The sequence below is a fragment of the Peromyscus californicus genome, unplaced genomic scaffold, assembly GCF_007827085.1.
Source record: "Peromyscus californicus insignis strain IS unplaced genomic scaffold, ASM782708v3 Scaffold_7__1_contigs__length_154581171, whole genome shotgun sequence".
Taxonomy (NCBI): domain Eukaryota; kingdom Metazoa; phylum Chordata; class Mammalia; order Rodentia; family Cricetidae; genus Peromyscus; species Peromyscus californicus.
Genome location: NW_026294595.1, coordinates 87,042,880 through 87,056,465, shown reverse-complemented (window position 1 = coordinate 87,056,465; position 13,586 = coordinate 87,042,880). Strand labels below are relative to the sequence as shown.

Genomic DNA, 13,586 nt, shown 5'->3' with positions numbered 1-13,586 from the left:
AGTTGACCTCTAGAATGTTTCCCTTCTTTGCCTAGCATGGAGCTCTCCATGAGTGGGCACAACTATCAGGCTACCTAGGAATATCACTCAAATTTCCCAGAACTGGCTTTGTTTGTGTGTATGTGTATGACCTGTGTGCACCTTTGTATATGTGAGTGCAGGAACATGTATGGAGGTCACAAGTATTCATCCCTGCCTCCCACCTTACGACAGGGTCCCTTTGTTATTTGCCTGTGACTACACCAGGCTAGCTAGCCCATGAGCTTCAAGGGATTCTCCCGTCTCTGCCTCCCATCTCACTGTAAGAGTATTGAGATTACAGATGTGTGCTACCAAGCCTGGCTTGACACGAGCTTTATGGATTCAGACCTTCACACTTACACGCTGCATGCTTTACTTGCTGAGCTGTCACCTCAGCTCCATAATTTGTTTTTGAAAATGCTCTGCATGGGACAAGGGACAGCAAGTTTTTCAGATCATCTGTGAGAACCAACTGTTTATTTTTCTTCCTTTTTTTCCCCTCTGTGTTTTTAGAAAAGGCCTCATTATGTAGCACTATTGGCCTGGAACTCACTATGTAGACCAGGTTGGGATTGAATTCATAGAGATCTGCCTTCCTCTGCCTCCCAAGTGCTGGAATTAAAGACATGCACCAACACCAGCAACCAATCGTTTATCCTAAGAAAGCCATCCAATTTAACTTCTATATTATAGTTATATTTTAATAAGGACCATCCTCAGGAAAGAGCACACCAACTGATTATCTAATATCAAACGATCAGTCCTAAAAACATACATAAAAGTAACAGTATATAGACTGAGTAGGTTTTATTCAGGAGTGTGTGTGTGTGTATGTATATTTATATGCATGTGATAACAATTAGTGAAAAAAGGAGCCATGACTTTGAAAGAGAGCAAGGAGGGGTGTATAGGAGGGCTTGGAGGGAGGAAAGGGGAGGGGAAATGATGGAATTATAATCTCCACAATAAAAGAAATTTTTTATAAGAAATAAATGTAAGTCTGGCATGCAGGTTACTGGAACAGAGCTGTTAAAACCTTTGTGACTGTCTGCATTACAGGACTGTCTTTTGTTATTCACAATAAGCCTCATTCCACCCTACTTGAGTTCGCACTCATGAAGAATCAACCACATAATTAGATGTTTGGAACTTTCAGCCCTACCCTCTAACTTCTTGACCTCTCCAGAAGAAAGGAGCTAGAGACCGAGTTAATCACCAAAGCCAGTGATTTAACCAACCATGCCTATGTGTTCTAGTTTGCTTCCTGTTACTATGATAAATGCTATGACCAAAAATAACAAAGGGGAAGAAAGGGTTTGTTTCAGCTTACAAGTTATAGTCCATCATTGAGAGACCAGGGCAGGAACTCCAGCAAAAGGAGCTTGAAGCAGAAACCATGAAGGAAGGCTGCTTACAAGCTTACTCTCCCTGGTTTGCTTGGCTACCTTTCTTATATAGCCCAGGCCCACCAGGCTAGGGATGGTACCTCCCACAGTGGGCTGGGCCCATCTATATCACATAGCCCTACAGACATGCCCACAGGCTAGTCTGATGGAAGCAATTGTTCAGTTGAAGCATCTCCTTTTCAGTATGTCAGGTGGACCTCTGAAGCTAACTATAGCACTATGAAATGAAACTCTAAACTCTGGAGTTTGGAGACCTTCTGAATTGAGAGAAATATGGAGATACCTGGAGGGTGAAGTACCTGAAGATAGGTTGGAATCTCCAGACTCCTCTTCCATATTGTCAACCTAAAAAGTACATCTCGTATTTTAAAGGAAATAGTAGTTTATTCTAGAGCTACTTTGAGTAGCTGTGGCCCAGGAACACGGATTTAGGTTATCCCAACTTCCATGCTTCAACATAGAAGCAGTATCACAGGGTTTTTATAGTTTTACAGAACAAAGAAAGTCATAAATCAAGGCAACTTTAAAATACACTTGTGGGTACACCAGAGAGGCACATGCAATGAGATGGGAGAGCTATTTTATAGGCTATCTGATGACATTCCTAGCTCTCCGATTGGCAGAAGCCAATGTTCTGCTAAGTTAATAGCTTCTAAAGGGTTGTTTTTTTTTTTAATCTATTATCATGAGGTGTTAATTCAGATACAGAGTGGGGCAAGGAATGGCTGTTCCAGAAGGCTAAAACTAGAACAAGATAAAGTAATTAGCCTCTGAATCTACAAACAATCTCTTCACAGTACTGAAATTCCAATTGGTCAATCAGTCTCTGTAGACACACACACACTCCTTCCAGGAGTTTTGTTCACAGCCAGATTCTTTTCAGGAATTTTCATTCATAATACTTGCCCTATATATGTCTTTCATGTTCCTTGATTATATTTATGATAAACTATTAATAACAAGTAAAGTGACTTCCCAAGCGAAGAGCTCTTCTTGGTAATTATGAACTCAGAGAATTGTCAAAAACCCTGATTTACAGCTATTCTGAGGCTAGTGTGTGAAGTAGGGAGCAATCTTGTGGGGCTGAGATTTTAAAATGTGAGGCATTTACTAACTCCAGACAATGTCATGGTTGAATTGGTGGGTTGATGTCTGGAAAGCAGAGTAGTTGGTTAATGAGAAGAAAGTTCCATGTTTGATATGAAAGTGTCCAGTAGAAGAGCAATATTTTGTTTATTTAGTTGCTTTGTTGGTGTTGGTTCTTAAATCATTCTGTGCAGATATTTGGAAATAGCAATTCATCTTGCCTTTTTGAAATAATGCTTAGTTCAAATATGCATGATACCCAAGAGCAAGACAACTTAGAGAAAATAACTGAGTTTGACTTAATTTGGCCTTCTTGTCACTCTTGTGTTTGTATGTCTTAGCCAAACCTAGTAAAAAAAAAAACTAATGCATATTTATAGAGAATTTCCAAGCCATTGAAGAGGTAATAAAGGATATTTGGTTTCTGGGACTGGAGAAACAGCTTGGTTAGTAAAGTTCTTGCCTATAAGCATGATCCCCAGAAACTATGGGATTTTTGTTTAGTTGGTTTTGGGGTTTGTTTTTTGTTTTGTTTTATTTAAAGGCATACAGAGATAGGCAGCTCTTTGGAGCTTTTCTGGCTAGCCACCCAAGGCAACTTGGTGAGTTCCAGGACAGTAAGAGATGGTATCAGAGTAACGACACCTGAGGATGTTCTCTGGCCTCCACACATGAACACATGCCCCACAACTGACTCCCCAACCCCCACACCCCCACACCCCCACACCCCCACACCCCCACACCACCACACCACCACACAGAAAGATGTATGGTTTCTGCTAAGACATTTTAAATGATAGATACTTTTTTTCTTTCATTTAGAAAACTAGCTTCAAGGGACTGGAGAAATGGCTCAATGGTTAAGATCAAATACTGTTCCTAGAGGACTGAGTTCAGTTCCCAGCAGCCACATTGTGGCAGTTCACAATCACCTGTAATTACAGTTCCAGGAGATCTGATGCCCTCTTTTGATATCTGCAAGCACATGAATTCAAAAGCACCCCTAACACACATACACACAATTTAAATTGTTTTAAATCTTTCATTCAAAGAACTGGATTTCAGAGTAAGAGGTGTAGGGCATGATATGTTTATGAGGTTCAGATTTTCAGAGGTTTTCCAATGGCAAATGCCAAGGGCAGGACTGGATACCATAGTGACCAGTGTTTTCATAGGTTTGCTAGGCTTATCCATTAAATCTCTCTGCAGTAAGGCCTCTGGTATGGTCTGTCTCCAAACTTACAGTTTAACCAGCCATTTACAGAAGAAACAATGCAAAGGTGACAGTTTTGGAATGTTAATGTCAGACATTTGTGTTTGCCTCAATTCTTGAAAACTTTGATAAAAGTGCAAATAATATTTACTCTAATTCTGAACCTGTACCTTAATGTATAAGGATTATTGTCTTCGTATGGTAATGCAGTTTTCCTTGACTGAATATATACTGCTTTTATTTGCGGGGTATGCTTGTAATCACTGCTGATTTCCTGCACCAATTCCTTTGCTTCTCAATGCAGATCTAACTGGCTCAAAAGTCCAGGTACGGACTCTGACCAGCTCTTCCGCATGGTGGCTGAGGTCTTCATTCTGTGGTGTAAATCTCACGTAAGGACACACTAGGCTCTGGACTGAGAATCGTTTGGGCAGGTATAGATCTGGAGAATCTTCCTTTTAATGCTTGCTTTTTTTTTTTCTTTTCAACCTTCCTTTACCTTGCCCTGCTTTAGAACTTCAAGAGGGAAGAACAAAATTTTGTGATTCAAAATGAAATTAATAACTTGGCATTTTTAACCGGAGACAGCAAAAGCAAGATGTCAAAAGTAAGTCCTCAGAATTCCGTCTCAGGGATGCTCTAACCTTGGCCTCGTGGGTCTAGTTCATAGTCTGTGCGGCTTAGTGGCACATCCAGATTGGGTCCCACCATATAACCAGCAACCTCTACTGCTGTTTCTTTAGACTGTGCCAGAAGAAGCTCCTGTCCAATAAGCATAGTTATCATGTTTTATGAATAAAGAGGTGCTTGTATATCAGAAAAATGAAGTCTCAAGACTTGCCCAAGGCATTTGAGAGGTCTCGAAACCGACAGTGCTATAAATGGTTTAAAAAAAAAAGTGCATCCAGTACAGCCACACTCCAAAAGTGCAGATGCGCAAAGCCACCTTCTGATGGGCTGGGAGGAAATGACCTTCACACCTTCACACCTCCACAGCACACACCCGGGCATCATGTTTTCTTTCTGTTTGGAACACCAACATCTGTCTTATTCCAGATGTGCTGACCTCTTAATGCCTGTGTTCATTTTCCACGACATTTTCACTTAGAAAGTCAAACATCTGTCCATCTCCTTGCAGGAGATGTTTGAAAGAGGGCATGTCACTCTACTGTCCGGGGGGTGGGGGGAGAGTGGGGGGGGAGCTAACTTATAGGAGGAAACTGTGATACAGAAGGGGGACAAAGTGGACTTGCACCTCCTTCTCAGTCAGCTCTGTACAATGAAGCTTCCTTCGGTGTCTTGACTGGAGAGAACCAGCCACGCTTCTTCAGTTGCACATACAAAAGCCAAGCTCCCTTGGCTGTGATGTCTCCTTCCTGGCATTGTGGCTCACTATTGGCTCTGTGTCCCTGAGAACTGTGCCTCAGGGAGGTTTGGCTTCCATCTCAAATGTCAGCAGCCTGTAGTAGCTAAGAGACAGCCCTCATGGCTGGTGGTGCTGCCTGTGAGGAACATGAAGGTGAAGTGTGCATGGGACCCCTCAGAAGTGAAAGGTGGATCTGGCAAGACGGGAATCATGGGCTTGTAATGAAGACCTTGAACATCCCTCTAGTAACCATTTTGGACAGATGACCCATGTCTTGGCACTGCAAGAAAGAGGCTATTATGATACCACAATGAAAATTTGAGTGCCTGGGGCTGTACCAAATGGGGCAGCTGGCTCCCATCAGCTGCAGCTACTCTGCACTGCCTCTTCTGTCTTTCATCTGTTTTAACACTAGCACTCTTCCGGTATCCAAAATTTGACTGTAGAGATTACAATCTACTCTCTAGTATACACCAGAGTACACTTCTCACATATGCTGCCTAATAAAGTTGACATTGAAAATTGCTCATATAGAGAGCAGGGAGATGATATTTGAGGAGACTCTTGGCTGCAAAGGCATCTTATGGTATCTCCTTTGGTGCTTTAGGTATACTTATCTGATTTTCCACAATCCTTCTTGCATTCACTTGTTGATAGAAACAGCTGTTCACTTGAGGAATACAAGCCCAGGTTTCCCAGCTTCCTATGACTCCAGCTTAGCTAAACTGCCTTTGCAGGGTCTTGCAGCCATCACAAGCTGCCCTTTAACCCAGACTTCTTACAGAAAGTCAGTAAATCCCAAGCAGACACCATGCATTGGGTAGATCCTCTGGCTCAAAACTGAGCCAGCCAGCATCCATGACAACCTGATGCAAGGATTTGGAGTACAAATGGGGAAAGCTATCTCAGGCCTCTGGTGATGAATGGATCTTCAAGGTCCTTGAGTTTATAAATGAATGAGGCAACAGAAAATCATTTCACAACTCAACTCACCCACTAACAAACTAACATAACATTCTTTCATTCGTGATGCTAATTAGGAAAGGGGGCATTTGCTAGGCTCATTCACAATACTGAATAAGGAAAGGGGGGCATTTGCCTGGTCAGAATGGTTATGTTCAAAACATGGGTATCTTTCCTCTTGGAAAGGTTCATCTTTAGGAGCAAACTCTACTTCCACTGACATTCTGTGCCAATTGTTTTTGAGCCTTATTAGTCACATTGTCCCTGTTGCCTCAATTAGAACAGAGAAAATAGTAGTAAATAGACAAGAAATAGAAAGGAAAAAGTTATGTCCTTGGCTGAGCTGCTCACTAGGGCTTTGTTTCATTCACTTAATCCTCAGAGTCCATCTTTCCAGTTTGTAATGGGGTTGAGTTTACTACCTGACTTTTCTAGGTTCTACCAAGAGACTCTGGTTAAAATTCAGTTTTCATGAGTATCTGTCAGGATATCACTTGATAAACACATTAAAGCAGACACATTGCCTCCAATAAATAGCCATTTCTGGTATCTGAGGATAGAGAACTACATATGGGAAGCCAGGGAAGGGACTTCCTTCCATATCAGTTGAATTCCTCTTGCCCTTGCTTCTGTGCAGTCAGACGTTCTCTGCCACCTGGTTGGAATGGGCACCTGTTATCTGTGCTTGCGTTTGTCTCTGTTCTCAGTTGCATTCTGGTGTTGTATAAACGAAGTTGCCTTTGGTGCATATGGCAGTCTCGGTGGAGGTATCTGTCTGTGAATGCTGCATGTTATGCACTGCATAAGCCATGCCTGATGGCAAGGAAGCACAAGAAATATACAGTGGGCCACACTGTTCCCACCCGACTTACTGAAGATCCTTTCAAAGACATGTTATTTTGCTGGCAGCTCACACACATTTCTTCTTTGAAAGCTCATTGTATATTTTGTTTATAAAGCACCGGTTTGTGAATATATGTTAAGCTAATGTGACTAGCTGAGCAAATATTTTTTATTTGGTTTGGTTTTTAAATGTACTTTGTTTTCTGGCCATATGGCAGCAGCTTCCTCGGAGGGGAATGGTAAGTTAGAACGCATTTAGCCAAAGAAATGTTAAGCCAGCCCTTGACCAATTTTGTAAACACTAAAATGCACCATTGAGATACAAGAATTGGGATGTGTTTATAGTGAGTTGAAAAAGGACAGGAATTGTCTAATAAGGTATATTTGAATGTTTTAAGAGAATACAAAATCATGTGACTTTTGCTCAATGTGCTCAAGTACACACACACACAGACATACACGTACACACACATACATTATTCTCTTTTACTTCCTCATTCTGCATCCTTTCTCTTTTATTTTCTTTGTTCTTACACTTTTGAAGTATCTCACATTCATACACTCATGTTCTCTCCCTCTCTCTCTCCCCCTCCCTCCCTCCTCTACCCCTCTCATACACACACACACACACACACACACACACACACCCTTTCTCCTCTACTGTCTGTCCCTTCCCTCCTATCTGTCCCCTTTTCTGTGATCTTGATCCTCCCTTTCTCCCCCTCCACCCCCAATCCCAACCCCTGTGTCTCAGACTGATTTCTAGAAATTCTTTTTTCCTCTAACATCTCATGTTGAGTTGACTTACATTAACTTCACTTACCCTCTAGATGGTGTAAGGACTTCCCACAGGGCAGGTCTGCCTTTGATCAGAGCAGACCTGATGTGAGCTCCTGCGCTATATTGGCCACAGACAACACCAGGCAATGCATCTTCATCAAACCCCACATCTCAGAAAAACACGAAGACTGCAAAGTCTGGCTTTGGATTTTTTTTTCCCTGAAGGTCTAGACAGAAAGTCATTTGTTTGATCATAAAGTGCTGCTGTAGTTTATGACCGAAGAGTGGATAAGTGGAGTTGTTCGGAGGACATATGAACCAGAATTAGAGAATTACCATGAGGTAATTAATCTTAGCTATATGTGAAGAGTAAAGGTATAGCCTTCAGGATGTAGGAACCTTTGACTTTAAGTGTGTTTAAAAGATGCAGTGTAAGAAGGGAGAGGCTCTGCTGTTTAGGTTGTGGAGTGACCCCAAGTCACTCTGGACAGTCCTACACTACCCCCAGAACACCTCCCCCTCTTTATTTCCTTCTCCCTTCCTCCCTCCATCCCTCACTCTGGACAGTCCTACACTACCCCCAGCACACCTCCCCCTCTTTATTTCCTTCTCCCTTCCTCCCTCCATCCCTCACTCTGGACAGTCCTACACTACCCCCAGCACACCTCCCCCTCTTTATTTCCTTCTCCCTTCCTCCCTCCATCCCTCACTCTGGACAGTCCTACACTACCCCCAGAACACCTCCCCCTCTTTATTTCCTTCTCCCTTCCTCCCTCCATCCCTCACTCTGTTTAGAAACAGAGTCTTACTATGTAGTCTGGGCTGACCTCAGATTCTATCCCACAGCCCAAGCTGTCCTTGAACTCTTCTTCTCTCTGCCTCAGCCTCCAGTGCTGGCATTAAAGATGTGGATCATCATGCCCAGCCCAAAAGTGTAGTAAGGTCTCTTTGTTGTCCTTGTTGTTTACTCTGTTTTCGCTCCTTCAATTTCAGTGCTTAGGATGGAAGCCAGGGTCTTGAGTGAGCTATGTACATCCCAGGCCTTCCAGTAATTTTTAAATGTATTTTTATTAATCGCAAATAGTGAACACAAAAAGGATTCCAGTTTTTGTTTTGTTTTGTTTCTATGTATACTTTGGGGAGGGGGGGATTGGTTTGGTTTTAGTTTCAGTTTTTTTTTTTTTAAGAGAGAGAAAGAACATAAAATTTGGTGGATAGGGATCTTGGAGGAATTGGGAGAGGGGAAAGAATATGATCAAAACATAGTGTATGAAAAAAATTTAAATATAAAAAAAGAAAAATGAGGGAAAATAGCACATTAGGCTAATGGTTTGTACACCAAATATACCAAATGAACTTGAATAAAAAATATTTTAAAGATTTTTGAAAAGATTCAAAAGTGAATATATATATATATATATATATATATATATATATATATATATATATATATATATCCATCTATATGAATGCAAACCTTTTAGAAGAAGCAAAGGCATTGCCCTTAACTTGATTCTCTAATCTGCTGGAGTGGACAATGTGGTGGATGGGAGAAATTAAAACTTGAGGTCTTTGGGTACATGCAAATTGTCTGCAGCCCCCTGTGGCTAAAGGAAGTAAAAGAGGAGACACTGTAGATATAAAGAATTGCTGTGAGTAGCTACTGGGGGTGGGATCTACAGAGCATACACTCTGGAAGGCTGGTCTCTGAGGTAACTTCCTCCCAGGCCAGAAATGCTTGATGAGGATATATATATAATTCTTTACAGGCAAATTAACCTGCATCCTAACCTCTCCTCAGTCTTCATGCTATGCTCATGTGAACTGTTGAGTTTCTGTTCTGCTGACTGAGCAACTGGGCCCAGGAAGCCATGAATGACACACTGCCTGATGCTTTGGATCCCTGCTTTGACTGACTGACTCTTCTTCTTTCTTTTCCTTTGTCTTTCCACACAGGCCATGCAAGTAAAGGTACAGGTCAAATGCATGATGTGTCTTTTCTGTCCTAGTAGTAGAGAGAGGTGCCAGGCTCCATCCCCCTCCACACTGTGGTCACCATGGGGGTGGTACAGATGGATTTTCCAACCTGTGGGTCCCCAGGGAAGACAAGTAGCCTGTCCAAGAGTGAATGGAGGCTTATCCACCCTTGGGATGGGGAAGTCAGGCAAGCTTTGCTTTAAAGGAGGTCTCCTTGCATTTTCTACTCCCTTCCCCCAGAGGCCTTCTCTCCTAGTTTGGCGGCCACCATACTGCCAGAGATAGGGAGGACCAGCAGGGCTTGGGAGCCTCAGAGCCTCACTCTACGGCCATGGCACCAGGTTCACATTTCTAATTTCTGTTAGTGACCCCAATCCTCTCACACTGTACATGTGCTGCCTCTGATTCAAGCTACCATGATTGGAGGAGAGTCTCCCAGGGACTGAACTCAAGTTTGACATCAGCAGATAACCTTAAGTTTTTGCACAAAATGTACACATGATGGAATAAGTTTCCAATTGTTCCTAAAGTTTATGTAGACATTCTTTTCTTTCTGTTCACTAATAAGTATCTAATGCTATTGTTCCAAACCCTCTGACCCAAGGTATGTGGTGGAGAATGGGAGGCATGTAAAAGCCAATTTACATGCAGCTCGCAGAAAAGAAAAATGGAGCCTTGGCAAGATAGACTTGTATCTGGGTGATGTCCCAGATGCTTTCATATTGTGTGACCTCAAAAAACTCAAGATCCCTAAGCATCATGTTTTCATTCCTAAACTATTTTAAGCTTGTTCTAAGGACTAGACATGCTCTATTTATGTTTCAGACATATTGAAGTCATACATGTAGTGGTTATAATTAGAATATGATACAGGCAAAATTAACCAGATGCTAACTGAGAAATCACATGAATTCTATATCAAATCCACAGTTACATTTTGGCATATTTACCCATGTGCTGTGTGTTACTGTTCACATTACACATGCATAATACCATGTAGTTCGTATGTATATAGCCAGATTCTATCCTTAACGGATAGTTTAGGTGATGGACAACCGATGGGTTTTGCTGCTGGAATTCTCTACTTGGTGGTAGAACACAGAAGGAACCAATGAAGCTCAGTGAGCAACAGAACTTGCAGTGTAGTGTCTTGTGTGAAACAGCCTTCACACTCTGCTGTTCTGGTATGTGAGAGGCCTCTGATCCTTAGCATCACTTCTTTCCTCCTCAATTGTGGTACCGCTCTCCTGACTTGCATCCTGGGGCTCACTTGTGGTTTTGGAGTCCTGGGGACACAATGCCTCTGCAATTATCTTTCATAAGACTGATTTCCAAACAGTAATATAACCACCTGAAAGTGCTGCTTGCCTAGCCCAGTAGGAAAACCACATTTTCAACTGAGTGTCATTCATCATTAGGAATCTCTTTCACATATTGGAACATAGTCATTGGTCCAAAGGCAGAATTAATTCTGACTCTTCTCTAGAAAACACATGTCCAGGGCTTTGGAGTTGGCTCAATGGTTAAGAGCACTTGTTACTCTTCCAGAGAATCTGGGTTTAGTTCCTAGCACCTGCATGGTGGTTCACAACCATCTGATCCAGAGGATCCAATGCCCTCTTCTGACCTCTTTGGCACCAGGCACACATATGGTACATATACATGATGTACATACATACAAAACATACAAAACACTCATACATGTAAAATAAAATAGATATAAAAAATAAAAGGAAAATGCATGTCTCATAAATGGGCCTAAAGTGACACTTCTAGGGGAGGTAATAGGGACACAGAGCTCTGTATGCATGTCGTTGTAAATTACACTACTGCCACTGCATTTTAGCAGACACACTCTCAAAGCAAAACCAGTTTTCCCTCACCATGAGCCCTGACTCATTGCAGGCCACAAAGCCCTCCCTACTTGGATCAGCTGCTTACTCAGCTGAGGTAAAGTCTATCAAGTAGAGAACCATGTGGTCAGTATTACTCTTCCACTCACAGCCTCATAAAAGCAGGTTGCTGTAGCATCTTGTCTCCTGAACCCACCCAGACGACCACATGCTATGCTGTAGGTGCTGAGTGTTTTCGGTTGCTTGTTTGGGAGCTACCCTCATCCATAGTGAAGCAAGTCAGAGTTCTCTCTTACGCTTCCCACTTAGAACCAGGTATGTATTTTATACCTGTAATCCTGGGAGTGGAGAGGCTGAAGCAGAATCGGCCCAAGTTCAAGGCCAGCATGGGCTACATAGTGAGACCTGTTTCAAAACAGCAAAGCTGCATCTCTCCTTCCACAACAAAAACAAAACTCAGAAAACAAAAACACTAATACTTAGCTGAGTGAACTCTGAAAAGAAGGACACGGCATGAACAAAAGAAAACTCTCATCAGCTGGAGCGACGAGTCAGTAGTTAAGACCACTTACCGCTCTTACAGAGGACCCCAGTTCAGTTCCCAGCACCCACCTCAGGCAGCTCACAACGTCCCTGTAACTCCAGCTCCAGGGGATTAGATGCCCTCTTACGGCCCCTGTGGGATACTGCACTCATGTGCACATACCCACCCACAGACACATGTAAGTGCAAATATGCAAAGTTAAAACTAAAACAATTAAAAACTCCCATAGGGTTAGGGGTTTTTTTTTTCTCATGTATAGTTTTTCTTATACCTTCCTCCCAGCCAGATCCTGAAGCAGTCCTACCATAGATTTTCCTATAAGAATGTGTGTTGCCCCAGGGTGGGTGGAGAGGCTATGTGGAAGGCTTGTGCTGCCAAACGCCAGCTTCGGCCCTGGAAACAGGCTACTGGTACCGGGCTAGGTGCTCTTCCACAGGTTAGCTGGTGCCCCAGTGGTAGGGAGCTGTTCTTGGTTGGAGCGATTTTACCTGTTGTAAAAAGTCATTCTTTTTGTTGTGACTGTTGTCCATTCGGTACAGAAGCGAGTCAGCAAGCACTATGGGTGTCTGTGCCGTGTGTCTAGCTACCGTGGTTTTGTGTGCATGTCCAGAAGTGAAGGCTCGGGGTTGGGCTGCTCTTCCGTGACCATCTGGTTTGTTTTCGCTTAACACTCTTTTTGTTTCTGTTTTTCTGCTGTTCTTTGAAATGTAGTAAGGCCCAGCCTGTACGGACAGGGCCTCAAGGAAGCAAGCTACCCCTGAGCTGAGGCAGTTCCTTTCAGAGAGTCACTGAGCCCTTCTCTTTATTTCAACATCATCTCCTAGTCTGGAGGACAGGACCAGGAACGGAAGAAGACAAAGAGGCGAGGAGACTTGTACTCCATCCAGACCTCCCTCATCGTGGCTGCGCTCAAGAAAATGCTGCCCATTGGTCTGAACATGTGTACTCCAGGCGACCAGGAGCTCATCTCTCTCGCCAAATCTCGATACAGCTGTGTAAGCTGCCTGTGTGGGCGGGCTGAGTGCAGAGTATGGGCTGTGGGGAGTGGATGGTACTCAGCCTGTAAAGGAGTGGTCCTCTGAGGGCTGGGGTGGGGGTTGAGGGAAAGGTATGCACCTTGTAAAGCTGTCTGGGAGTCAGTAACTTGGGGATAAGTCTCCTTCACTTCTCAGATCTCAGTTGAATTGTGCACTGTCCACCCATACTTCCTGAACCCTCGTTTGCATTTCCACGGTGATCCCTAGGAATAAAATTTAGCCTCTTTCCACAGAGGGACACTGATGAAGAGGTCAAGGAACATCTGCGGAATAACCTACACCTGCAGGAGAAGGTGATGCTTCCTCTCACAGGCAGTCCCGCCAGCTGTAGGACCAGTCTTCCTCAGTCACGGTGTTCGTCTGACTGTTAAGCTAGCGTCTTGCTAGGCAGCCCAGGCTAGCCTCAAAGTCAAGACCTTCCTGCCTCAGCCTCCCAAGTGCTAAGATTACAAATGTATACCACCCCACACCTTGCTCATGTTTTAATTTTTTTTTTC

The 13,586-nt window shown here is 43.1% G+C and overlaps 1 protein-coding gene across 4 annotated transcripts in view; it reads left to right on the top strand.

Moving 5' to 3' along the window:
- Ryr3 (ryanodine receptor 3) overlaps positions 1-13,586 on the top strand; it is a 521,392-nt gene that overhangs the window by 456,180 nt on the left and 51,626 nt on the right. For 2 of the 4 annotated variants that reach the window (XM_052725780.1, XM_052725779.1), the window contains exons 69-74: positions 4,031-4,118; positions 4,241-4,333; positions 7,117-7,137; positions 9,635-9,649; positions 12,877-13,047; positions 13,323-13,382. In XM_052725780.1, the coding sequence (XP_052581740.1) occupies positions 4,031-4,118; positions 4,241-4,333; positions 7,117-7,137; positions 9,635-9,649; positions 12,877-13,047; positions 13,323-13,382 (448 nt within the window). The remainder of the gene's footprint in view (positions 1-4,030; positions 4,119-4,240; positions 4,334-7,116; positions 7,138-9,634; positions 9,650-12,876; positions 13,048-13,322; positions 13,383-13,586) is intronic. The other 2 variants (XM_052725781.1, XM_052725782.1) reach the window with 2 other exon arrangements.